Below are 23986 nucleotides of genomic sequence, written 5' to 3' on the forward strand. Positions count from 1 at the left end.
ATCACATGAATTCCTTAACATATGAGAGAAATGGGATCTCGAGCCTCTACATTTAGCATCCGTGTATTTACACACATTTAAAGAGATGTTAACCATTAGATTGATCTAATGAATTTTAACAAGTCCACATCAGCATCTCTTTAACCTCCACCGGTTGTTGCTATCCATGGCCACCACCTTTCTCTGCGCCATCCATAGTCCTATCATAGTATTTAACATAGAATTATTCTCTCAACTGCAAGCAAGTACTTCAAAATTAAACTGCAATTGAAAATCCTAGAGGTGCCTACCAACTATAGGACCTAGTGAAGGTGTGTGTGAAAGAGAAGAAAAGAGAGTGAAAGGCAGCAACAATTGGCGGGCAGTACAGGGGCTGGGTTGCCGAGGAAGGTGGTTGTTGTTTGATGGGAGTTTTTAATTTTAAAGATATACATATTATAAGGTGCAAATGGTGAGTTTTGGTATAATACAATTATGATGATGTGGACTTATTAAAATTCATTAGATCAATCTAATGGTTAACATCTCTTTAAATGCGTGTAAATATAGAGACTCGGGATCCACACAATAAGCTGAAAAGAAATTGGTGTCTCTATTATGAATTTTGGATTTAAAAACAAAAACAAAAAACAAAAAACAAATTGAAAATTATATATAGTTGAATACATAAGAGCATCTCCAAGGGAGATGTCAAATATCAAACATTAAATTTAAATTTGATGGCTGATGTGGCAATTTGACATCTTACACAGCTTTACACTCCACCAAATATGTCAAATTAAATTATTATTTTATTACGTTTTAGTGTTGATTTATTTTTAATTAAAAAGAAAAGAAAAAAATAAAATATTCATTTGACATCTTGCTTTTAGGATGTCAAAAATAACATCTCAACCTTCAGCTTTCATTCCACATCAGCTTTGACACATCGGTTAGAGTAATATGAGATGTTATTTCTAGCTGTTAAATGTCTATATGGCACTTTTGACATATCGATTAGAGATGCTCTAAGAGCATCTCCAATGGAGATGTCAAATATCAAACATTAAATTTAAATTTGATGGCTAATATGACAATTTGACATCTTACACAGCTTTATACTTCACCCAATATGTCAAATTAAATTATTATTTTATTACATTTTAGTATTGATTTATTTTTAATTAAAAAGAAAAGAAAAGAAAAAATAAAATATTCATTTGACATCTTGCTTTTGGGATATCAAAAATAACATTTCAACCTTCAACTTTCATTCCACATCAGCTTTGACATATCGGTTGAAGTAATGTGAGATGTTATTTCTAGCTGTTAAATATCTATATAACACTTTTAACATATCGATTAGAAATGCTCTAACATACGCAAATTTTCTTATATGTCCGTATTGAGCTTTTCTTATGTGAACAACTGTGAACATTGTCCCTTGTTCAGTTACATGTCCTTCTTTTTCATCATGTGTTAGTGAGTTTAGGTGTGCCCACAGCCCACCGAAATTAAATTTGGTCAAACAGAAGACAAATTCATTGCCCCAAAACTGTTTTTATAATAAACTTTCCTCTTCCAAAAGGTTAGCTGATGTGAGTACGGATGTCAGTCTTATCCTCATTCAAAGTGTGTACGGTTGGTATTTGAACAAGTTTTTTGGACTTCCCTCCTTTTGAAATCGATGGACTTCTACTTCTAGAGATCGCATGTCATCTTAACTGAAAAGTAGTAGCTTTCTAACTTTTTTTTTTTTTTTTTTTCTGGTTATTATAATATGTGTGTTAATATTGGTTATATCACGTGATCATATTCTAGCATCATAAATGATCTGTGAAAAATCTAAAAATTAAAAATAGCCCTAATGTGCATGGGGCATTAATAAATACTACATACAACAAATTATTGCTCATGTGACATATATTTTCTCTAATTTTTGTTTGTTATTGATTGATGAGCATTTTTCAAATAAGTTTGGTACACGTGATAACCAACGCATGCATGAGATATAATATTCTTTGTTTTCTAGAGAAACTTCTAAACGTGATTCTACTATGGTTGGCTGATCATAGACTAGCTACTCGTATTTGGGGTATACTCACCAGAAAGGCCTACCAGACTACTAAACTGGTAGGCTCTGTTACTTAGTCTGTTGGAACGCACGTCAACCATACCATTTGCTAGAGTGTTATTTTATTTTATTCTTCTACGAACGAACATTTTTTTAATATTAATGATCTCGGAAAAAGAGATAAATACTCTTAACATCTCGAGCTACATTTATTATGAGATAACGTTTTGTATTATAGAATGCTCTTTGATAGTTCTTCTGTAAACTTTTTGGTTTGACAAAACGTGCCCAAAAGCGTAGAGTAAAGCTATCAATTCCCAACAAGCTAGCTGGTATTTACATTGGCAATGATATAAAGAGGGTCGTGTGCTGCGTGACTGGGTCTTGTAAAGCCAGCGGCCTACAAGATTTCGGGTTCAAGATGTTTGAATAACACATTTCATTTGACAGCTCTTGTTAATTTTCTTTGTTTCTGGTTTTGGGCCAGCCAATACTGAAGTTAGCCAAGACCCAGCTAAGGTACGTGCAAACGAATTCTCCTCACGGATGTATGGCCCATATGACAACTAAAGGCCAACCATCCCGAGTCCGACATGTAGAATACTTGTGACCTAATTTTTATTTTTTATTTTTATACAAACAATAATTTACTTTAAATCAATGTAATCTATGCAAAGAGAGATTAAAAAAACGAAATCATAACATTGACGGATATATATCATAAACCAGCATATTTGTTTAGTTACAAAAGAAACAAGATAGAGGGGAATTCAAACTCTAGTTTTAGGTATGGAGGTAAATGCTCATTATGACTGGAGCTACAAGCCCTCCACAACAACCAACCTCTTTACCTATAAAAACAACTTGTTTTGACCTAAAATGACATCACTAGAAATAAAGTTAATATTAGTTAGTTTTTTTTTCCCCCAAGAATCAAATACTTTTATTAAAGGCGAACACGAACACGAACATCAGCATCTCTATCTAAGGTATTAAACAACCAATCTGGAGGTACAAAATTCCAATAGTAACTACCACCTACCCTACATGCAAAAGTTGCAACCTCATGAGCAGCTTATCAAAGTTAATATTAGTTAGTTAAATTTTATATCAAAATTAACCTTATCAAAGTTGTCATAACAAGATGATGATGAAAGACGATGATGAAAGTGAAATATTAAAAATCAATCTAAAGTGATAACCATCAATTTTTCTATCAAGGTTTCTCTAAATAATAAAATAAAAACTCAATCAAACAAAGCTAAACCTTAACAACCCGGGCTTCATGAAGAAAGTTGGCGCAAGAATAGCACATCAGTAAAACAACCACGGCGGATTGGACGGAGCCAAGTGGCTGACTTGAACCCGCCAAGCCAAGGCCCAATAAAATACACAAAGTCAAATGATTTGACAATCAAAAAGGTAAATTGACCAATACTTGTTAATTCTCCTAATCAATTTCGTCTTTTACTCTGTGTTTTTCGTTCTGCTGGAACAGCGGGGAGCAGAGTGACAGTGCCGTCGCCATGAAGAGGAAGAAGAAGGGAAAATCGTCACAGCCGTCGAAGCCAATTACGCTTCTAACACTGAGAGCAGCCAAAAAAGAAGAAGAACCCAGTAGTCGCAGCGAAAGCCAATTGCAATTGGTCACCACCACCACACCCTTCAGACTCCCCGATGATTGGTCCGTTGAGGAAAAGCGCCGTCCCCTCAGAAATACCTCCAACCCCGGCCGAATTGACAAGGTCTCTCTCTGTTTCTCCCTGTGTCTCTGTCTAAACTTGTTCAATTGTAATTGCATGATGTGCAATGCATATGCTTTGTTTAGATTAATGGGATGTTTTGAATGGTGGGTTTGTGGGAATTTCTCATTGCAGAGTGAAAAATTTAGAAACTTGTGGGTGGTAATGGTTTTGTTTTGGATTAATAAAGTGCCAAGATAGGCATTGGAATGGATTTACTGTTACTAGGCTCCATTTTACTATCCATTAAGTTAATCCCATCCCAGCAAGAATTTGAAAAGGAAAAAAGAACGCAAATGATTGGAGTTTAGAGCCAATTGATCCTAACTAGCTTACTTTTTTTGCATAAGAAAATCAGGGTCTTTGTTAATACCCAGTAACTGTAAATGTTTAGGGTGGGATTCTATTATTTTTATACTCTTCAATTCCTGCTGCACATGCTCTGTGATCAAGTAAAGAACTCCCGTTTCTATATATCATCTACCATTTTTTTTCTCTCTTTTCTGTTGCAAATGTTTGCTGTTTTGCTGCTGGTATTGTAACTTTCAATCAGCACATCTTGATGTTATGCTTTCCATAATGGGTTTCTATATATAATATTTCTTATTTTTGAAAGTTCACTATTATGATTATTATGTTGTGAACTTATTCTATCAAGTCTTACGGGGGATCAGATCTGAGACCTTTCATGTAATTGTGCAGTATTACATTGAGCCTGGCACAGGATTGAAGTTTCGTTCGTTGCCAGCTGTACAGAGATACCTAACAGAAGGGCAAATCGAAACACATATGAAGAAACTAAAACCAGGCAGTGAATGCAATGTGAGTTCTAGGATCTTCTTGTTTTTCAGTTAATGATAATACTTAGGATTCAAGAACTAAAAGTATTTTAAGTTCAGTTTTTTTTCTTTCCGTTGCTATGAGGGTTACAGAGGGAAGATAAATTTAGAATAAAAAAGAAACATAAACCCAGAAGTTGTGCTTAGTTCTGTACCACTTTTATCCTCTGCACTAAATTTACCACAATTTCTATAGAATGGTCTTACAAGCCATGTACAAGTTGGGAAAAGAAATGGTGTAGATTTTATCAGGAATCTAAATTACAAAAACTGAGGCCCATCTTGGTGATCTTATCTTATACATCCAAACCCTTTCCAAGATGTTGTCAAGAATATTGTTAGAATGTCTACTTTTTCCATGAGAAAGTGTATAGAAGAATTATTTGGGCCCAGTTATAATATCTTGGCCTCTTGTAGGTACTATACTTTTTAATACGATTTCAGAATTAAATTTGGTTATGCATATTTATTTGAACTTTAGCCATTGCTACAATTGGTGTGCACTGATTAAATGGTCCGAACTTTGATACACTCAAAAGTTAAAAAAGTTATAGTATATTGGGGATCTTTTGAATCCATAGGTAGGAAAATAATGAGGGAGCTAAATCATAAGTGGATTTCAGAAGCGTCTCTGATCACCATATAGCAGTCCAAATTGTAGAGAAAAAGCTTGGAATGCCTAATATATGAAGGGAAAATCCTCATTGACAGTGTCAATCTGCAGATGCAAATTATACCAGGCACCACCTGTACTTCGTCCTTTATACTACCTGATGATTGGGAAATTGAGAAAAAGCAACGAAAGAATTCTCGTGTTATAGACAAGGTACCTGTTTTGTTTCAAAATTTTGGTGGTTTTTCTCTTCTCTGTTGTAGAAAGGGTATATCTAGCTATGCACTTGCTGAAAGTACTTGCATACTTCCTAGGGTGAAATTTCACAAATGAACGTGTGTGGCACTCATGTATCTGCACTTTGCATATGCATGTTCAGATGATATCTTTGCTATTATAAAGCTGGTCCCTCTTGTGGTCACTGACTTCTACAAAACATATACCTTAGCTTAACATCTCTTTAACCAACAATTTAGTTAACTCACATTGACTACACAAAACGGGAGGAATGAAGTTAACAAAAGGAGTTGATAGAAAGAGAAGGTTTGTGTGCTATATTCAAGATTGCTTAGCCTCTTTGCCCACATTCAGCACAACCGTATTGAGGTGGCTTATAAATTGGCATTTGATAAATTTGCCTTGGTAGCCAGTTTATAGCTTGCATATGTCTTCCCTTCACATGAATTCAAAATGCAGCATTGTGCTGAACAGTTCTTTTACTTTCTGTGAAATATTTTTAAGAGTTGCTTCTAGAACATTATTTCTATTCTATTTTGATCGCTGGACATATTTTTTGCAGACTTATATTGAGCCAGGGACTGGACAGCGGTTTCGTTCTTTAAGAGCTGTTGAGAGATACCTAACAGAAGGAAATGAAAATACTCCACTTAAGGTATTGATGCCTGCCAATGAGTCTAGTGTATGTTCTTTTACAATTACTGATTAAACAAAAGTTCATTTGCTCCTCCATGATCCTTGACCTTGTCCAGTTTTGCTTGTGTTTCAGCTTTCTCTTTGCTCTGGCGATCAGAAGATAAAAAGTTTGCCTGAGGTCCAGTCCCAGAAAGTTGTTTCTACACCTCTGGATATAAATATTTCTGGCGAGAGCGATGGACCATCCAAGCTCAATTTGGGCAGACCACCAGTAAAAGTGAATTGGGTCCTCGCAGGTCGTGGAGGAAACATGTGGAACCCCTTCATGGACGATTCTGAGGTCTCCGGTTTTGTAAAGCAAAAGTGGTTCGAGACTTTTAAATCATCAATGTATGGTGGAGATATTAGTGCACCAAGTCATAAGTCATAACTGTTTAGCCAGACTGGAACTTCTGTAATCAACTGTTTTATTCGTTTACTTTAGATGCTAGCCCACCCAAAGTTTTACCAGATCCTTACCATTTTAGCGATAAGATGTATATATGGATGTGTTTTCATACAAGGAGCAGTCTGTAACACCAAAGAACAGAATAATACTCATTTTGTATTTAATGACCAGCAGCTGATATCTTGAGATGGAAATGTATGATATCTAAAAATTAAAGCTAGATTGAGCTTCTGGTGAGGCAGATTTATTCACTTGGCATATAGAAATTTTAAGTATTACCACATCAACTGGTAATACTCATGACCAGCACATCAAATGGTAATACTCATGACCAGCAAAAGTGAGTTTTACTTTTTAATTTGAGCTCGTATATTAGGTATAATAGTGAATCTCCCTTAAATAAAAGCTTTTAATTACTTGAACTATAAACCTAATACATAGCCGAAATAAGATGAAAATGATTCGTACGGACATGAGCCATCAAATTTTCCAACTTATGACCTGCAATTTCTGTATTAAGCAAAGCCAAGTCAAGTCAAGTGGCTGATTTGAACTGTAAGGGAACTGCATTTGTCACTCCCATTGACTTCATATCATAAAATTTGTAATTCCAACTTCCAACTAGAACGCACTTTGTAAACCTGATTTTTTTTTCTTTTTTTTTTCTTTTTCTGGGTTCTGCTACAATAGTGGGGAACATTGGTCAGTCTCTGATTTGATGTGTCCGAGGCAGAGTGAGTTGCTTTGCAAAGGGGAGGTTCTTCTTCTTGTGAGTCTTAAAACCAGGCTCCAAACAAACAAACACCTTTGCTAGAGTCGGTGACAATGAAGAAGAGCAGATGGTCACAGTCCAACCCAATTCCGCTTCTAACAAAAAGGCCAGCCGGAGAAGAAGAAGAAGAAGAACCTAGTTGTCACAGCAAAAGGGAACTGCAATTGATCACCACCTCAACCTTCAGACTCCCCGATGGTTGGTACGTTGAGGAAAAGCGCCGTCCCCTTAGCAATACTTCCCACCCCGGAAAAATCGACAGGGTCTCTCTCTCTCTCTCTCTCTCTCTCTCTCTCTAAACTTGTTCAAAATGTAATGCTTTGCATGCATGGATATTTTGCTTGATGGATGTATGTAGTTTGCTATGTTTGGCTTGATGCCTTGGTGGGTCTTTTTCGTTGGGGGTTTAGCAGGGTTTTTGACTGGTATCAAGATTCATATGGCATTCTTTGCAAAGAGTCTGAGATTTTATTTAAAATTATGGGTTTGTGGGAATTTCACATTTTGTAGGCTGTACTTGAATTGAATATCAGTAAAATTTACCCCAGAAAGAATTTTAAAAAGAAAAAGTGAAGTAAAGTGATTGGAGTTTAGTTCCCTGGCTGGCTCTATTAAGGGACAGTTGACCATATCAAGATTTCATATTTTTGCATAAGAAAGTTTGGGTCTTTGATAAAACCCAGTAAATGTTTAGGGTGAGGATCTATTATTTTTAATACAATTCTTAATTCATGTTGCACATGCTCTATAAGATAATCTGGGTCCTCATGAAACCCAATAAGCATCTGGTAGGGTCTACCATTAATTAATAGTGCCTTTTTCTCTTCTTCTATTTAGTTTCTTTTCTATCACATGTTCTCTGTTTTTGCTGCTGGCACTGTAAACTTTCAATTCGTACATCTTGATGATCTTATAGGATAACACCTACCTTTTAGTATGAAATCAAACTTTCAATTGGAACATATTTGATGCTATGCTTCCCAGAATGGATTTTTAGGCCACCCAGCCATCATGAGCCCTTTCATGTCATTGTGCAGTATTACATTGAGCCTGGCACGGGACTGAAGTTTCGTTCGCTGTCAGCTGTACAGAGATACCTAACAGAAGGGAAAATCGAAACACGTACCAAGAATTCAGAACCAGGCAATGAATGGAATGTGAGTTCTTCGATCTACTTGTTTTTCAGCAAATGATAATACTTAGAACTCAGTAACTAAAATGATTTTACGTTTGGTTTTTTCCTTTTGTTGCTATGAGTGTTACACTGGGAAGATAAATTTAGAAAAGAAGAAACACAAACCCAGAAGTTGTGCTTAGTTATGCACCACTTTTATCCTCTGCACTAAATTTACCATAATCTCTATAGCATGTCTTACAAGCCATGGACAAGTTGGGAAGGGAAGTAGTGAAGACTTTATCAGGAATCTAAATCACAAACACTTAGGCCTATCTTGGGGGATATATCATATTATAGGATGCATCCATACCCTTTCCAAGATATTTTCAACAATATTTTCATTTGTCTTCTTTTTCCATGGGAAATTTATTGAAGGGATTATTTGGGCTGAATTATAATGTCTTGGACTCTTGTCACATGGTTTGGTAGAGGTTCCACTAGATTAAGGTACTATACTTCTCAATATGATTCCAGAATTAAACTCGATTATGCATGTCTATTTGAATTTTCCCCACTGCTACAATTCGTGTGCACAGATGAAAAGGGAACTTTGATATATTTAAAAACTTAGTTATAATCCAGTTGGGCCCTTTTGAATCCATAGGTAGGGAAGGGTAACCATGTGGAAGGAGCTAAATCATAAATAGATTTTAGAAGTATCTCTGATCATGGTATAGCAGACCAAATTGAAGGGGAAAAAAAAGCTTGCAATGCCTGAAATATGAAGAGAAAATCCTCATTGACAATGCCAATCTGCAGAAGCAAATTACACCACGCACCACCTGGAGCACTTCATCCTTTATACTACCTGATGGCTGGGAAGTTGAGGAAAAGCAACGAAACAATTCCTGTATCATAGACAAGGTACCTGTTTTGTTTTAAAAAATTTACATATCTAGCATGCACTTGCTGAAAATACTTGCATTCTCAACACAGGGTGAAATTGCACAGATGTACATTCTGAGTGTGCATGCATATGCACTTTACATATACATGTACAGATGTTATATTTACTGTTATAAAGATGATCCCTCTATGTGGTCACCGACTTCACCAAAATGTCTGTATTACCTTAACATCCTCTAAATTATAGTTAACCCACATCAACTATACAAAAGGGTTGTTATTGCATATTAGTCGAAAATTTCAAAAGAAGAGAATTTGTAGAGAACTTGAGGAAAGAAGTCGACAAAGGATTTGAGGAAAAGGGAAAGTTGGGAAAATTTTGGTGTATGTGCTCGTTTTCTTTATATGGAGTGTGTAGTGAGAAGTGCTGTATTCAAGATTTCTTTATTTCCTCTTTTTTTAAGAATGAGCATGAACATATTGAGGTGGGATTACAATTGGCATTTGATAAATTTGCCTTAGCAGCAACTTTATGTGCTTATGCCTTCCTTTAAAGAACATTCGAATGCAACATTGTGCTGAACAGTTCTTATCCTTTTGTGAAATGTATTTTAGACAATCCATTGTTCTGAAAGAGAACATTATGATGTTGGTTCTAGCATACCTTTCTATTTTTGATTGCTGGACATGAGGAACCTGTGTTTTTATAGAACTTGAAAGTCAGTTGCATTTGCTTGTTCATTGTTTAGCACACTGCACTCCAGAAACATGAGATTTTTTATTATTTAAATTTTTTGCAGACCTATATTGAGCCAGTGACTGGACAGCGGTTCCGTTCTTTAATATCTGTTGAGAGATACCTAACAGGGGCAAATGAAGATACACCTCTCAAGGCATTGATACCTGCCTACAAGTCTGGTGTATGTTCTTTTACAATTACTGATTAAACAAAGGTTTCTTTGCTCCTCCATGATTCTTGGCCTTGTCCAATTGTGCTTGTGTTTCAGCTTTCACCTGGCTTAGGCCGTCAGAAGATGAAAAGTTTGGGTGAGATACAGTCCCAGAAAGTTGTCTCTAGTTCTCTGACGAGAAATATTTCTGGTGCGAATGATAGACCCTCCAAGCTCAATTTCGGCAGACCACCAGCAAAAGTGAAATGGGTCCTCGGAGGTCCTGGGGGGTGTATGTGGAACCCCTTCATGGACGAATCAAAGGTCCCTGATTCTGTATTACAAAAGTGGTCCGAAACTTTCGTTTCATCCCTCTATGGTGGTAACATTGGTGCACCAAGGTCTTAAGTTATAACTGTTCTGCCAAAGTGAAACTTCTGTAATCTATGCTGTTTGTTTACTTCTTTAGTTTAGATGCAAGCCCACCCAAAGTTTTGCCAGATACTTATCGTCTTAGATATTAGTAGGTAGATGTAACTGTAAGTCTGTGATGAGGAGGTGGAGATATGCATATGCAGATGTGTTCTTATTCTTAGAGCATAAAGGGGCAGTTTATACCTTCGCAGTAACATTTTTGGTGATGAATGCAATTTGTTTTGGGTGGACGGAATGCAAAGAACCTGTTTTAGGCCCAAGTGAAATGAACTTCATGGATCCACTGAAATGAAATCATTGAACCCAATAGTCAATTTACAGGGGAAAATTATTTGATGTTTAAATCTGCAGTAAATTTGGAAAGTAAATCTTGTGTATCATTAGTGATCTTATGTAAACTTGTCAAAAAGTAAATCCTGTTTGGTGTAAGGAAGGCCTTGTAATGAATATTGCGCAATTGCTTAAAAATGATTGGCTCAGTGGCTCACTCCATCCTCATGATTCTTTCACAAATCTTTATCTCATCATTCTTTCATGTATTCTTATTATTTTTTGAGCTCATGAACTGACAAATAGATTTTAAGTATCACCACATCAAATGGAATCATAAACTGGCACATTTTTTAATTTTTTATTGAATTGTTCAAGATCATCAAGTATCCGTGTAAATGGAACTAGTAGCGAATTCAAATTTTGAAATCACTGTTTTTTTTTTTTTTTTGGTTGCATGAGCATAAATTGTGTTAAAATGTTACTCTCTCTTATACCATATATCTCATACATAAGTTAGCATCAATTCAATTCTCTGTTTCAGAGATAGAAGAGATAGGGGAAATTATAATTTTAACACATCGGTTCCAAACTTGTGTACTTTTTGCTAAAGCTCTAGATTTGTCGACATTGGGTGTAAACTCAAGAGCAGAGTTGAAGAATAGATCATGACAAATTTTTCTTAAAGACACAAGCTCATAGCAACAACCATCTGCTACACTCCCACCTTTGAAAATAGTTTCACCAACTTCCCGAGCACACTTAATGGATATCTGTTTTTTACATTCATCCATTGTTTTTTATTTTGAAGCCTTTGAGGTTGGAATTGGGATAGAAGATGTGCGGGAGACCGCAATTCCAACACATATGTTCCAAAGTTGTGCACTCTTTGCCAAAGCTTCAGATTTGTCTGCATTGGATTTAAACGCAAGAGCAGAGTTGAAGAATAGATCATGATAAGTTTTGCCTACAGACACAAGCTCATTGCAACAATCACCTGTTACACTCCCACCTTCAAAAATACTTCCACCAACTTCCCAAGCGCAGTCAATGGAGATATGTGATGCCTCTAAGGTTGAAATTCCGAAACCTACCAAAATCATTCTAGAGGGACTTACCAAAAGCAAAATGACCAACAACGGATACATATTTAGTGCAGCCACAATACTTTGTGGTACTGCTGAATAGTTTTTATTTTCTTTGGAAATGGAAAGAACTCTTGGATGAGTTGGGTTTTAAGTATTTGTTTATTTATAAGGTTTCTTGCAAAGGTCTGAGTGACATGGAATATGAAAACACCCTAGTACCTCATAAATACATAACCGATTTAATTAATCTCGATATTAAAGGCGAGAGTTTCTTCAACTTGGTTACATTGCAATACATAATAAACCCATAATCTGATTGAACATATTACTTATACAACATTAATATAGTCCAACGGTTATACGCATGATAAAGACGTTTGTTGTTGTGAACAAAGTTTGGTAGAACGACTGGAGGCCCTATTTAATAAGTGGTCGTTTAATGATTTCAATATAATAATAAAATACATTGATATAAATTACTTGGTATGGTGAATGGTGATGCTTAATTATCTTAACTAATTATTGGTATATTAAGATAAGTAAAGTTAAATAGTACAACAACCAACATATTTCTTTGGTTGCAAGACCGATGAGCATGAGCCTAAGAAATCCCTGGATGAAGGGCACAACAATCAGCCACTAACTACCAACAAATGAACCCATAAATTTGCTAATTCATATGCTAAGTTAACACCAACCAAACCATCCAAGAGCTTAATAAAGAAGTCGATGAAGTGGTCTCACAATAAGATGAAAGTTCTCTTTCGATGGTCTCAAATTTTTCAACAAACAATTTCTCCAGCAAATCAGTGAAAATAACAATTTCTCTAACACTTTTTTTAGTGACAAAAATAAATCATAATTTTTTTTTTGGGCAGCGTGTCAAACTGTGGCTCGAAATCAACGCCAGGTGGCTGGTTTAACTGTAAAAGGAGCTGCATTGTCAGTGTCGCTCTCACTCCCATTGTCATTGACTCATTGCGCTTAAATCATGAACTTGAACCAGACCCCAAAAGAAGCATCTTTGCTTGAGTGACAGTGCCGTGACCATGAGGATGCGCAAATCGTCACAGTCGAAGCCAATTCCGCTTCTGACAACGAGGCCAGCCGAAGATGAAGAAGAACCCAGTAGTAGCAGCAAAAGGAAATTGCAAATGGTCACCACCTCACCCTTCAAACTCCCTGATGGTTGGTCCGTTCAAGAAAAGCGCCGTCCCCTTAGCAACAGTTGCAACCCCGGCCAAATCGACAGGGTCTCTTTCTCTCTTTCACTCTCTAAACTTGTTCAAAGTGTAAATGCATGTACAATGTATATGCTTAAATGCTTTGCATGTGCATGGATGCTTTGACTTCTGGATGTGTGTCGTGTGCTATATGTGTGTATAAATGCCTGAGTTGTTCTTTGTTGTTGGGTTTTTAGCAGGGTTTTGACTGACTGGTATTAAAATTCATGTGATCACTAGATTCTGGGATGTTTTTAATATTCCCTTTGTAGGCCTTTCTCATTGCAGGGTAAAAAAAGGGGCTACCTGAGGGTGGTTGATTGATTTGGATTAATTGGGATAGATTTACTATTACATGGCTCTGTTTGAATATCTGTAAAATGTTTTCCCAGAAAGAATTTAAAACGGAAAATGGTTGACTTTAGGTTCACTACTAGCTGGCTCCATTTCGAACCAATTGATCCTGTCAAGATTACTCTTTTTTGCATGAGAAAATCTGGTTTTTTCTTAAAACCCAACTTAGGGTAAGTATCCACTATTTATAATAATAGTTTAAATCCTGTTGCACATGCTCTCTGATCCAGTAAAGGCTCCTCCTTTCTATAAGATATCTGGGTTGAGACCCAAGACACATCGGTTCTACCATCAAGTAATGTTCTTTTCTCTCTGTTTTGTTTTTTCCCTTTACTGCCAATCCCATCGAGATAGCGTAATGCTTGAGCAATATTGATGTTTTATACTATATATCCTACATTTGGGTTTTTAGGCCACTCAGAACGATACCATACAGCCATCTTGCACTAATATCTAATGTTATAAGTTTTTTGAAATGAAACTCTGTGTTATCTACTAGAATTTCCATTCTCCAATATGTGCATTATACAAATCTGCCTCCCCCACACTATTTAACTTTGTTGTGTATACTATTTCTTATTATGAATTCAAAACTAAGTTTATTATGTTTTGAAGTTATTGTATTAGATCTTATGGGATCAGGTCTGAGACCTTTCATCTAACCTTGCAGTATTACTATGAGCCTGACACTGGACTGAAGTTTCGTTCGCTGGCAGCTGTTCAGAGATACCTAACAGAAGGGCAAATTGATACACGTACTATAAGATCCAAACCAGGCAGTGAATGCACTGTGAGTTCTGGAATCTACTTACTTTTTCAGTTATGAAAATATTTAGAATTCCTGTTAAAAATGATAATATTTAGAACTCACTCGCTAAAAGGATTTGAAGTTCGGTTTTTGTGTTGCTATAAGGGTTACAGTGGGAAGATAAATTTACACAAGAAAACAGAAATATAAACCCAGAAGTTATGCTTACTTCTAAATAAAAAAATTGAGGCCAATCTTGGTGATCTTACTGGATACAGGCAAACCCCTCTTTCAAGATATTGTCAAGAATATTGTTAGCTTTTGTTTCTTTTTCTGTGAGAGAATGAATAGAAGAATGGTTTGGGCCCAAGCATAATGTCTTTGACTCTTGCTACATGGTTTGGTAGAGGGTTCACCAGATTAAGGTACCATATTTTTCAGTGTGATTTTCTTTCTTCTTTAAGTTACTGTACTTTTCAATATGATTCCAGAAGTAAATTTGATTATGCGTATGTATTTGAATTTTAGCCATTGTTACAATTGGTGTGCACAGATTAAAGGGACAATAATTTGATGTACTTAAAAACTTAATAAAACTATAATCTTGTGAGGCCCTTTTGAATCCATAGGCAGGCAAAGGTAACCATGAGGAGGGAGTTAAATCATAAATGGATGTTGTTAGAGGTATCTCTGGTGATCGTATGGCAATGCCTAAAGTATGAAGGGAAAAATCCTAATTGACAATGTCAATCTGCAGATACAAAATACGCCGAGCACCAACAGGAACACTTCATCCTTTTTACTACCTGATGATTGGGAGATTGAGGAAAAGCGACGTTACAATTCTGCTGCCGTAGACAAGGTACCTGTTTTGTTTTAAAATATTGGCGGTTTTTCTCTTGAGTTATACGTCGTAGAAAGGGTATATCTAGCTTGTACCTGCTGAAAATACTTGCAGTCCGCAACACAGGGTGAAATTGCACAGATGCATGCATGCACTTTGCATACACATCTACAGATGATGTCTTTACTATTGCAAAGCTGATCCCTCTTTAGGGTCACTGACTTCACCCAAAAAATATGTATCACCTCAACATACTTTAAATTTATAATTTAGTTTACTTAAATTAACTATAGAAAATGGTTATTATTGAATATTAATCGAAAGTGTCAAAAGAAGAGAGATTGGAGGGAACACAAGGAAAGAAGTTGGTAAAAGGATTTAAGAGAAGGAGAAGGAAAATTACGGCGTGAGTGCTGGTTTTGTTTATATAGAGCCTAGAGTGAGATGTGCTTTATTCAAGATTTGTTTCTTCTTTCTACAGAATGAGCTTGACCGTATTGAGGTGGCATAACAATTGGCATTTGATAAAGTTGCCCTGGTAGCCATTTAAAGGCTTGCGTATGCCTTCTTTCAAAGAACATTCAAATGCAACATTGTGCTGAACAGTTCTTATCGGGCAATCCATTTGTTCTGAAAGAGAACATTATGATGTTGGTTCTAGAATATGTTTCTATTTTTTATCGCTGGACATGACTTAACGTCTGTTTTAATAGAACCTCAAAATCAGTTGCATTGCTTTGTCATTGGGTATCACACTGCACCCCAGAAACATGAGAACGTTTATTTTTATTTTTATTTGTGCAGACTTATATTGAGCCAGGGACTGGACAACGGTTCCGTTCTTTAAGAGCTGTTGAGAGATATCTAACAGGAGCAAATGAATATACTTCCCTCAAGCCATTGGTACCTACCAATAAGTCTAGTGTATGCTCTTTTACAATTACTGATTAAACAGAAGTTTGCTCCCTATCCATGATCCTTTACCTTGTCTAGTTTCGCTTGTGTTTCAGCTTTCCCCTGGCTCTGGCCGTCAGAAGATGAAAAATTTGGGTGAGATCCAGTACCAGAAGGTTGTTTCTAGTTCTGCGAAGATAAATATTTCTGGTGAGAATGATAGACCCTCCATGCTCAATTTCGGCATCCCACCAGCAAAAGTGAACTGGGTCCTCGGAGGTACCGGGGGGAGTATGTGGAACCCCTTCATGGAAGATTCAAAGGTCCCTGATTCTGTAAAGCAAAAGTGGTCCGAAACTTTTGTATCGGCCATTTATGGTGGAAACATTAGTGCTCCAAGCTTTTAAGTCATAACTGTTCTGCAAAGCGGAACTTGTGTAATATGTACTGTTTGTGTCTATTTACTTTAGATGCTAGCCCATCCAAAGTTGTGCTAGATCCTTAACTTTTTAGAGATTAATAGATGTATGAATGTTAGCTGGAACTGTGAGGAGGAGGTGGTGATATGCATGTACAAATCAGTAGTTGGAGCATAAAAAAACAGTGTACATTTGAAGTGCCATTTTGGTGATGAATGCAAAATGTTTTGGGTGGACTGAATGCAAAATTGTTAATGATGAGGAAACTTAGTTCAAAAAACTTAAATGATCCCAAACTCAGTTTGAATTTAATGACTAGCATCTGATGGGAAAATGTATGGTGTTTAAAGCTGGATTGAGCTTCTGGTGAAGCAGATTCAAGTTGAGGATCTTTCAAGTACAAAACTGTCTTGCTAGGCTGATTGCAGTTTCAGGCACTTCTCTCAACCCTTTTAATTGTCATATAGTTCATGTGACAACCAACAAATTTCTAGCAAAAAAAGAAGCGTACCATAAGACAATAGCACATCATTCCACCAAGCTCATATGACATCAAAACAACGCCGTCCAAACAATAAAACAATTTAGACCATATTATCAGATCGCACCTCTCAAGTAGAACTCACTTGTATTCGTAAGTTCCTCCTACATTAGTAATACTAATATGGTCTGTAATTATGGAACAAGTACATTCTTCGCTTGAGCAACTTATGTTTTTTGTAATACAATATCACATTTCTCTCGGAGGCTCACCTGCTAACTAAACAGCCTAAAAGTCAAAACTAAAACACAGGAAAATCTGACTACAGAAAATCATCAGTAAGAAATCATTTGTAAAAGAACTTTTACTACAGAAAATCATGAATACCTAAAACACTTATTAGAAATGGAAAATAATCAAGGTGGCATTGGCATCCTTCCAGATAAGTAGAGAGACAGCTTATCTCTCAGATGAACACCGTTTACGTCAACAGTTCCACAAATCTGTTGGTGGTAAGTTGAGTCATGCTTGTGAGACAAAGGCATTTCATCTTGCACCTCATCTTCCATATCGATAACAATGTTATGAAGCAAGCAGCAAACAAGAATGATCCTTGGCAATCTATGTTTGTCTGGTCTCCACATCACTCCTTGAATGATCCTCCACTTGTCCTTCAACCTTGCCAATGCTCTATGTGCAACCATCCGGGTAGCATAATGCCTCTTATTGAACTCAGCTTTTGGCACTGGAAGTTCTTTTCCTTCATAGGGGGTTACAAGATAGGGCAGTAAAGGAAAGCCCAAATCCCCAATTATGTACTCACGTATATCCAATCCTTTGGAGAGGTCTAATATTTTCCCATTCAACCTCTCACCTCTATCACAGAGTTCATAAAAATTTGAACTCTGAAAGACTGTCCAGTCCTTCATCTTTCCTGGCCATCCAGTTACTATGTCCCGAAACCTCATGTCAGGGTCCACAATGGCTTGTAAGACCATGCTGTGATTCTTCTCTTGATCGAGCCACGCATCACTTGTGGGGTCCGAAGCAGGCAAACACATCATGATGTGGGTAGTATCAACAACACCAGAACAATTAGGAAAGCCTCGTATTTTCTGAAATTTGGATTTAATTTCTGACATTTCTGCTTCAGTGGAGGGCCATTGCAGGTGGTGAAGTCCTCTTTCTTCCATGGCTTCCACAAAACGCCAGGTCACTTGAGACACAGTTGAGTGGTTCACCCCAAATGCATCGCCAATTGTCACTAGTGACTCACCAGAGCTCAGTCTTCTTAAAGCTACAGCTACTTGATCGTACAAACACAAGGGCTTACCATTTGTAAACACAAAGTGTGCAGATTTAGCCAGCATATCTTCATTCACAAGTGAACATATGTAGTCAAAGGTTTTCCTAGAAACCTTAAAAACAGATTCAAACTTGTCTAAACCCTTTGCTGGAGACTGAAGACCTGCAGACAAGAAGGGAGAGATAAGAGGAATTTTACTATTGGGAATGTGGAGCATTTAGATTTTACTTTGAATGCTTTAATGAAGTATTTTCACCACAATAGAAGCAAAAATAATCTCAAATATCTCGACAGCATAACTTACATAAAAATAATTCCAACATGACTCATGCAAAGTATCTATGACACTATGAGTTACAGATATATATATAATTAACATATATATATATATATATTGTGTATGACATGATATAATTGTTCAACTGAATCAAAACGTGAAATTAATTTGTTCACATTTCTCAGCAACAATTTTTGTTATAATAATAACAATCTGGTTGATCATGTGCTTATAAAAAGAGTCATAAGTTTGATCACTACTCTACAAACCAAAATTATCATGGTGAACTGCTGAAGTCAATACAAATGCAAGCACAACCTGGTCTCTACCTACATCAAGGGAGTTTAGATAGTACATACCACACTTCTGATGAATTGCTTTTTAGTTAAGGATGATGCCTATTCATGAAGTAAAAAACTTTTATAAATGATCAAGAAAATGTTAGCTTTCTGTCTGCATTTATTTGATTTTATCACTTTCCCTGCGTGTGTGACTATGTTCATCCAATCAAATATACTTTCCAAATTCATCTGCCTTATATACCATTATGTCTGTTGAACTTGGCATATAGAGTGCATACTTCAAGGTCTTAAAATACTATTCTTACCCAGCAGAAGCACTTTGCCTCCTTTTTTTTTTTTTTTCCTTTTTAAAGGGGGTGGGGGGTTATGCCTCATGTTCAACCTTAACTTTCAATTTAAACATTTTATAGACTTTCTAGTTAGCAAAATTGAGAAAAGACAACGTAACTGGACTGGTCCATTAAAACAGAAATCATTACTCTTGTGAAGCCTATCAAAAGAACTTGAGGGATTATTTCAGCTTATTGAAAAACAAGAGGCATGGAAATGAGGTGAAAGCATACGTGGGAATTTAGAATGGTAAGCTATGATGGTTCTTGTTGTGTGCTTGTTTACACATAAAACACAGAGAGCTGGCAGGATAACATACTCTAGATCAGAATGAAGTTCCTGACATATATGAGATTAATATAGTTTAAGCATGTAGGCTATATGCAACTACATATTGGCAAACTCAAAGCATACTGAGAATAGTTGCTTCAAGTTGAGTACTCCTTCTATGCACAATGAAATTACCAACAGTTGTTGAGATAAGATAAGAAGGAACACACAAATGCGTTTATAATATAGTATATACAAAAATTAACAAAACAGTTTTTTCACAGTAACAAACTTCAAATGCTTCCCTGCTTGAGGGAAAAAAAAAGAAAAAGAATCTTATGAATTCCACTCAAAAAGTCTGCCCCACAACTGCATATAAAATCAAATAAGACCTCAAAGTATTCTTTTTGTTTCTTCTATTGAGTTCCTTATATCATACCCTCTGAATAATGGAGAAACTTCCAAACATTTTATACCTAACTCTCTCTACATCCAGCTCCACCATTCAGTGGCAGGAATGCTTATCAATTCCAATATCATGTAATGCTCAAACTAAATTTAAACTATTAAAAGAACAATTTGGTCATTTATGTGATACTTGGACAGTAGAAGCGAAGAAACAAAATACAAAAAGACACCTATATGTAAAGATATTTGTGTATAAGTCTTCCACGGCTGGTAAGTAGTAGCAGACTCTTACCTCAATTTTGGATTACAGATGTGATCTTCAAGCAATGCTAGTAAGTTTGTTCAAAGGTAAAGTAACAAAAGCCAAAATTTGAAAGAAAAGAAGGACTCGCGTCTTCACAAAATTCAGCTGTTATACCAAGATGAGTTAGATACTACTGACTTCTTGATTGTCTAAGTTATTACATATCCTGTTAAATATAAGGTTCACAAAAGCTGCAGGCATTGTCCAAGGACCTAAATACTGTTATTAACTTATTATCTTAGATTCTTTACATGCCTGTCAATGTTATGTATAGTATAATCTTATCCTTTCCAATATTCAAGAAGGCAGTAAAACCAGAATGGTAGGTAGAGGAACAGCTTTAAAATCAGATTAGGGATCTTCCTCGAATTTGAATAAATACATTGCAATATATCAACACACAAGTTAAATGAGAAATAAAACATAAACCCAATTTGAATTAGACAATATCAATTTGAAGCATCAACCAGAAGTTCATCAAACATGAAAAGAACATACATACGCAACATAATATCACACCAGTCAACAAAAGCTGTACATAAAGCAGCATATCATAAAGCAAATAGACAAACGCATAGGAACAACTACAGTAGAGCAATCAAAATATCAAGTAAAATAATACCATTGATTCTCTTGGAGAATTCATCCCACCAATCCACAGGACCTTCCTTCTCTGATGACCCAGAACCAGAAGCATTTTCTTCAGGCTTCTTATCTGCCTTCTTTCTCTTTCTGACCCCCCTCACAGGACCCATCAGCGCACAAACACTAAATCGAATCAAAACCCAGAAACCGACCAGCTTCAAACAACAAGAAGCATATAAAGCCTGCTAGAATTCACAGAAAAAATCAATACCCATTTGCCATGATACATATATGTGTTCACCAACAAACAAAGAGAGGCAGAGAGATCAACAGAGAATGAGGAATATCAGCAACTAGTCTATGACATGCAAAAGCAAAAGAGTTTGTAAATAGTTATAGCTAGTTGCAGCGTGTTAATGGCTGTGTGAAAGTTTTTGAAACGTCCAAGAAAATAGAGAGCTTGATGAAATAAGAAGAAGAAACAAACAGAGAAGCTGTGTAGGAAGTGATAGAGAATCCAGGCTACACATGTGGGTTGGTGTTTGTTTAAGACAATGTGGCAGAACAAGTGAAAGACATGGACATTGCTACTTTGGCTACAATATCTACCAGTACACACAAAGAATTCAGAGAGAGAAGAGAGAGAGATAGATGTGTACTTTAGAGAGGTTTTTGCTTAAATTGCCTCGAGTCTTCCCTCAAATTTAACAAAAACCAGAAAGCAATTTTCTCATGCTTTTCGATTTATATATGTCGGATGAACAAATTGAGGGTCAAGTTACAACGTGAAATGACATATATACCATTAACTCCTAACATTGGCCAATTCCTGTAATGGAAAAGGATTGTAATTTCTGTTATACATGGCAACATGGAAAGGTGGATATTTTATACCCTCCACCACTATGCTTTTTTTTTTCTTTTTTTATTTTTTATTTTCCCCTTCTTTAATAAGAAAAGAAACCTCCAAACTATCAATCTTTTTTTTTTACACTGCCACTAGATATTTAGAAGAGTGCAAAATTTGATATTAATTATTTGCGCTTTCCATTTATGCTAACCCTTGTACTCTCCTTTATTAATGCACTTAAAACTAAAAATACTTATCTTAATTTCGTATTATTTGTTACTAGTTTGTTTTTTTAAATTCAAGTAGTGTGTAGGGCATGTTTACGTATCATTAATGTGTATGGAAAGAAATGGAATGATTTCCATTCCTGACTTCTCTCGCGTTTACTTGCAATCATGAATGAAAAAAATATATGAGCCCTACCTCAAAATCCGTAATCACATTATCTCAAAATTAGAAATCGGATCAAGTAAAGAGAGTAGTTGATCCGATTCTCATTCCTTTTTTCCTTTACTATCTTCCAAAAATACCCTTGCCACTACAAATTTTGTATTTATTAATCAATGGAAAAATTACCTTTTGCTTCTATTTAAGTCATAATTATAGATGTCATAAATATAATATATTAGTTATAAAGTGTGCATGGTATTTTAGTTATCAAATTAGTTTAGGTTCTGATTCATGAGAATTAATAAACAATAACAATGATATTCAACTCCATTCATGTGATGATTCTATATAATTAGTAAACAACTTAATTGAAATGATTCTTTCCATACCGATTCATTACTTCCTCCATTCTTGATAAGTAAATGGCCCTTAAAAGTGTCTACTCATACATATGAAGTGTTATGTTGGAATCTCCCTTCTTCAAGTAACGTTTGTATATAAAAAACCGAGTTTCGATTACATTCATGTTCGCGGCGCATGTATGTATGTGCATAAAGCAGATATTCGTATTTGCTCCATTAATGCCCAAGTGCAACACACTCGCGAATAACACTCCTCTTTGTCTAATGTATATGAAATTAATTGGTAACTGCATTAACACGAATTCGTGCCTACAAATAGAGGAAATAAATAAAGCCCTACGAAAAACAAATCAGCAAAATCGGTGCTCATTATGAGGTTTGTAGTCATATTTATTACTTGTGTAAAGTCTTAAAATATTATTAAAGTATTTATTATGAATGGAATCCTAAACCTAAAGGTAAACCACGTGCTAAGTGAAGGATGGTCAATTCAAAAACGAGGAAATGAACGCGCTTGTATGGCTTTTTGTCCCAATGATCTCTTGGTTGGTTGTAAACCATCTTTTACTTTTGAAAATATAAATTACAAGTCCGGTCCATCCCAATTTGAATTATGTTCGGATTCAATCCTTTCTAATAGCATCTCTACGGGAGTATACAAGGGAGTAAGCGGGTCTTGTTTGTCTTGCGACATGAGTATTTTCCTCCTCCAACACAATACGTATTCAAGTAGGCAAAATTTACATATTTTTTTCAATAAAATAATGTTGCATACTACAAAAACAATATGTATATTGGGATCCCACCTATTTAACAAGGATAAAAGTAAATAATACATTCATCGTTGATATAATCGCATTCCCTCGTTTATTGAAGCAGTCAACTTTCTTTATGAAACAAATGATTAGGCAACATACCACTTAAGTTGTTGAACTACAAATTTGTCAACTTTATTGACATGCTCCCTTAAAGATGCTCTAAAATTTGTGTTGATTACCGCGTTTTTCCTCTATGAAAACATGAATGAATGCTTTGTTCAAACGTTTACTTACATTGAGTTTTATTGGATAGTGCGTGTCGTTTTGCTGCAGCAGATGAAGCCTATGCATCATTACATTTGTGCCTATCTACTACCCTTTATGGAGCAGTTAAGCTTATCAACAGAGTAGATGATCGAATGGAAAAACCCAATTTGTTGGAGTAGATGGATAATTGTGGAAGGCAAAAAAAATAAAAATAAGAAACCAGTGTAAGATATTAGGGCAGTGATTGTTTTGAAGAAGTCCTAGAAGCAAACTTTTTTTTTACTTGCATGGCTTTATATCTATCAAATTTTTAGTTTTTGGTGGTGGAAAAACCCAGAAAGGCCCTTTGGTTTGTTGTGATATATACAAGCGAAAGTGCCGTAATGAGGGGTTCAATTTCACTATTCAATAAGAAAGAGAAAATATTGAACTTAAATTTTTTTAATGATCATCTGATGATTTTCGACCCAAAAAAACAATTGATTAGATGGTGGGATTGAACCCCTCGTTCAACCCCCTCACCCAAATCCCCCTCATTGTAATGGACTGATCATGGAACTTTGAACTT

General features: G+C 35.9%; 3 protein-coding genes across 7 annotated transcripts; all 3 read left to right on the plus strand.

The window, feature by feature from the left end:
• The first annotated feature begins 3328 nt into the window (after positions 1-3328).
• LOC148921450 (methyl-CpG-binding domain-containing protein 7-like) lies at positions 3329-6738 on the plus strand. Of its 2 annotated transcripts, XM_089042797.1 has the most exons (6): positions 3329-3475; positions 3552-3798; positions 4498-4617; positions 5359-5460; positions 6047-6139; positions 6254-6738. In XM_089042797.1, the coding sequence occupies exons 2-6, from the start codon at positions 3580-3582 to the stop codon at positions 6548-6550; spliced, it is 831 nt and encodes a 276-aa protein (XP_088898923.1). In that variant the 5' UTR covers positions 3329-3475; positions 3552-3579; the 3' UTR covers positions 6551-6738. The 2 variants fall into 2 exon arrangements, with proteins under 2 accessions (XP_088898923.1, XP_088898928.1); XM_089042802.1 differs by lacking the exons at positions 3329-3475; positions 5359-5460 and having other exon boundaries at positions 3488-3798.
• A 488-nt stretch (positions 6739-7226) lies between these two features.
• Positions 7227-10948, plus strand: LOC103323974 (methyl-CpG-binding domain-containing protein 7-like). Of its 3 annotated transcripts, none has more exons than XM_008226006.3 (5): positions 7227-7603; positions 8378-8497; positions 9277-9381; positions 10164-10283; positions 10371-10948. In XM_008226006.3, the coding sequence occupies exons 1-5, from the start codon at positions 7394-7396 to the stop codon at positions 10659-10661; spliced, it is 846 nt and encodes a 281-aa protein (XP_008224228.3). In that variant the 5' UTR covers positions 7227-7393; the 3' UTR covers positions 10662-10948. The 3 variants fall into 3 exon arrangements, with proteins under 3 accessions (XP_008224228.3, XP_088898910.1, XP_088898909.1); XM_089042784.1 differs by lacking the exon at positions 7227-7603 and adding an exon at positions 7630-8035; XM_089042783.1 differs by lacking the exon at positions 7227-7603 and adding an exon at positions 8046-8128.
• Positions 10949-12897: 1949 nt separating this feature from the next.
• Positions 12898-16776, plus strand: LOC103322798 (methyl-CpG-binding domain-containing protein 7). 2 transcript variants are annotated; one of them, XM_008224744.2, is made up of 5 exons: positions 12898-13299; positions 14294-14413; positions 15129-15233; positions 16020-16118; positions 16226-16776. In XM_008224744.2, exons 1-5 carry the CDS (start codon positions 13096-13098, stop codon positions 16514-16516), a joined length of 819 nt encoding a protein of 272 aa, XP_008222966.2. In that variant the 5' UTR covers positions 12898-13095; the 3' UTR covers positions 16517-16776. The 2 variants fall into 2 exon arrangements, with proteins under 2 accessions (XP_008222966.2, XP_008222958.2); XM_008224736.2 differs by having other exon boundaries at positions 12908-13299; positions 16020-16139.
• Positions 16777-23986: the final 7210 nt, after the last annotated feature.

This window comes from Prunus mume, linkage group LG1, assembly GCF_029339155.1.
Source record: "Prunus mume cultivar Tortuosa linkage group LG1, ASM2933915v1, whole genome shotgun sequence".
NCBI classification, from domain to species: domain Eukaryota; kingdom Viridiplantae; phylum Streptophyta; class Magnoliopsida; order Rosales; family Rosaceae; genus Prunus; species Prunus mume.

Excerpts from the sequence above, each read along its gene's own strand:
- LOC103323974 (XM_008226006.3), top strand. The coding sequence starts at position 7,394 with ATGAAGAAGAGCAGATGGTCACAGTCCAACCCAATTCCGCTTCTAACA. Across the intron at positions 7,604-8,377 it reads ACCCCGGAAAAATCGACAGG|TATTACATTGAGCCTGGCAC; the intron begins GTCTCTCTCTCT and ends GTCATTGTGCAG. Across the intron at positions 8,498-9,276 it reads AACCAGGCAATGAATGGAAT|AAGCAAATTACACCACGCAC; the intron begins GTGAGTTCTTCG and ends GCCAATCTGCAG.
- LOC148921450 (XM_089042797.1), top strand. The coding sequence starts at position 3,580 with ATGAAGAGGAAGAAGAAGGGAAAATCGTCACAGCCGTCGAAGCCAATT. Across the intron at positions 3,799-4,497 it reads ACCCCGGCCGAATTGACAAG|TATTACATTGAGCCTGGCAC; the intron begins GTCTCTCTCTGT and ends GTAATTGTGCAG. Across the intron at positions 5,461-6,046 it reads ATTCTCGTGTTATAGACAAG|ACTTATATTGAGCCAGGGAC; the intron begins GTACCTGTTTTG and ends TATTTTTTGCAG.
- LOC103322798 (XM_008224736.2), top strand. The coding sequence starts at position 13,096 with ATGAGGATGCGCAAATCGTCACAGTCGAAGCCAATTCCGCTTCTGACA. Across the intron at positions 13,300-14,293 it reads ACCCCGGCCAAATCGACAGG|TATTACTATGAGCCTGACAC; the intron begins GTCTCTTTCTCT and ends CTAACCTTGCAG. Across the intron at positions 15,234-16,019 it reads ATTCTGCTGCCGTAGACAAG|ACTTATATTGAGCCAGGGAC; the intron begins GTACCTGTTTTG and ends TTATTTGTGCAG.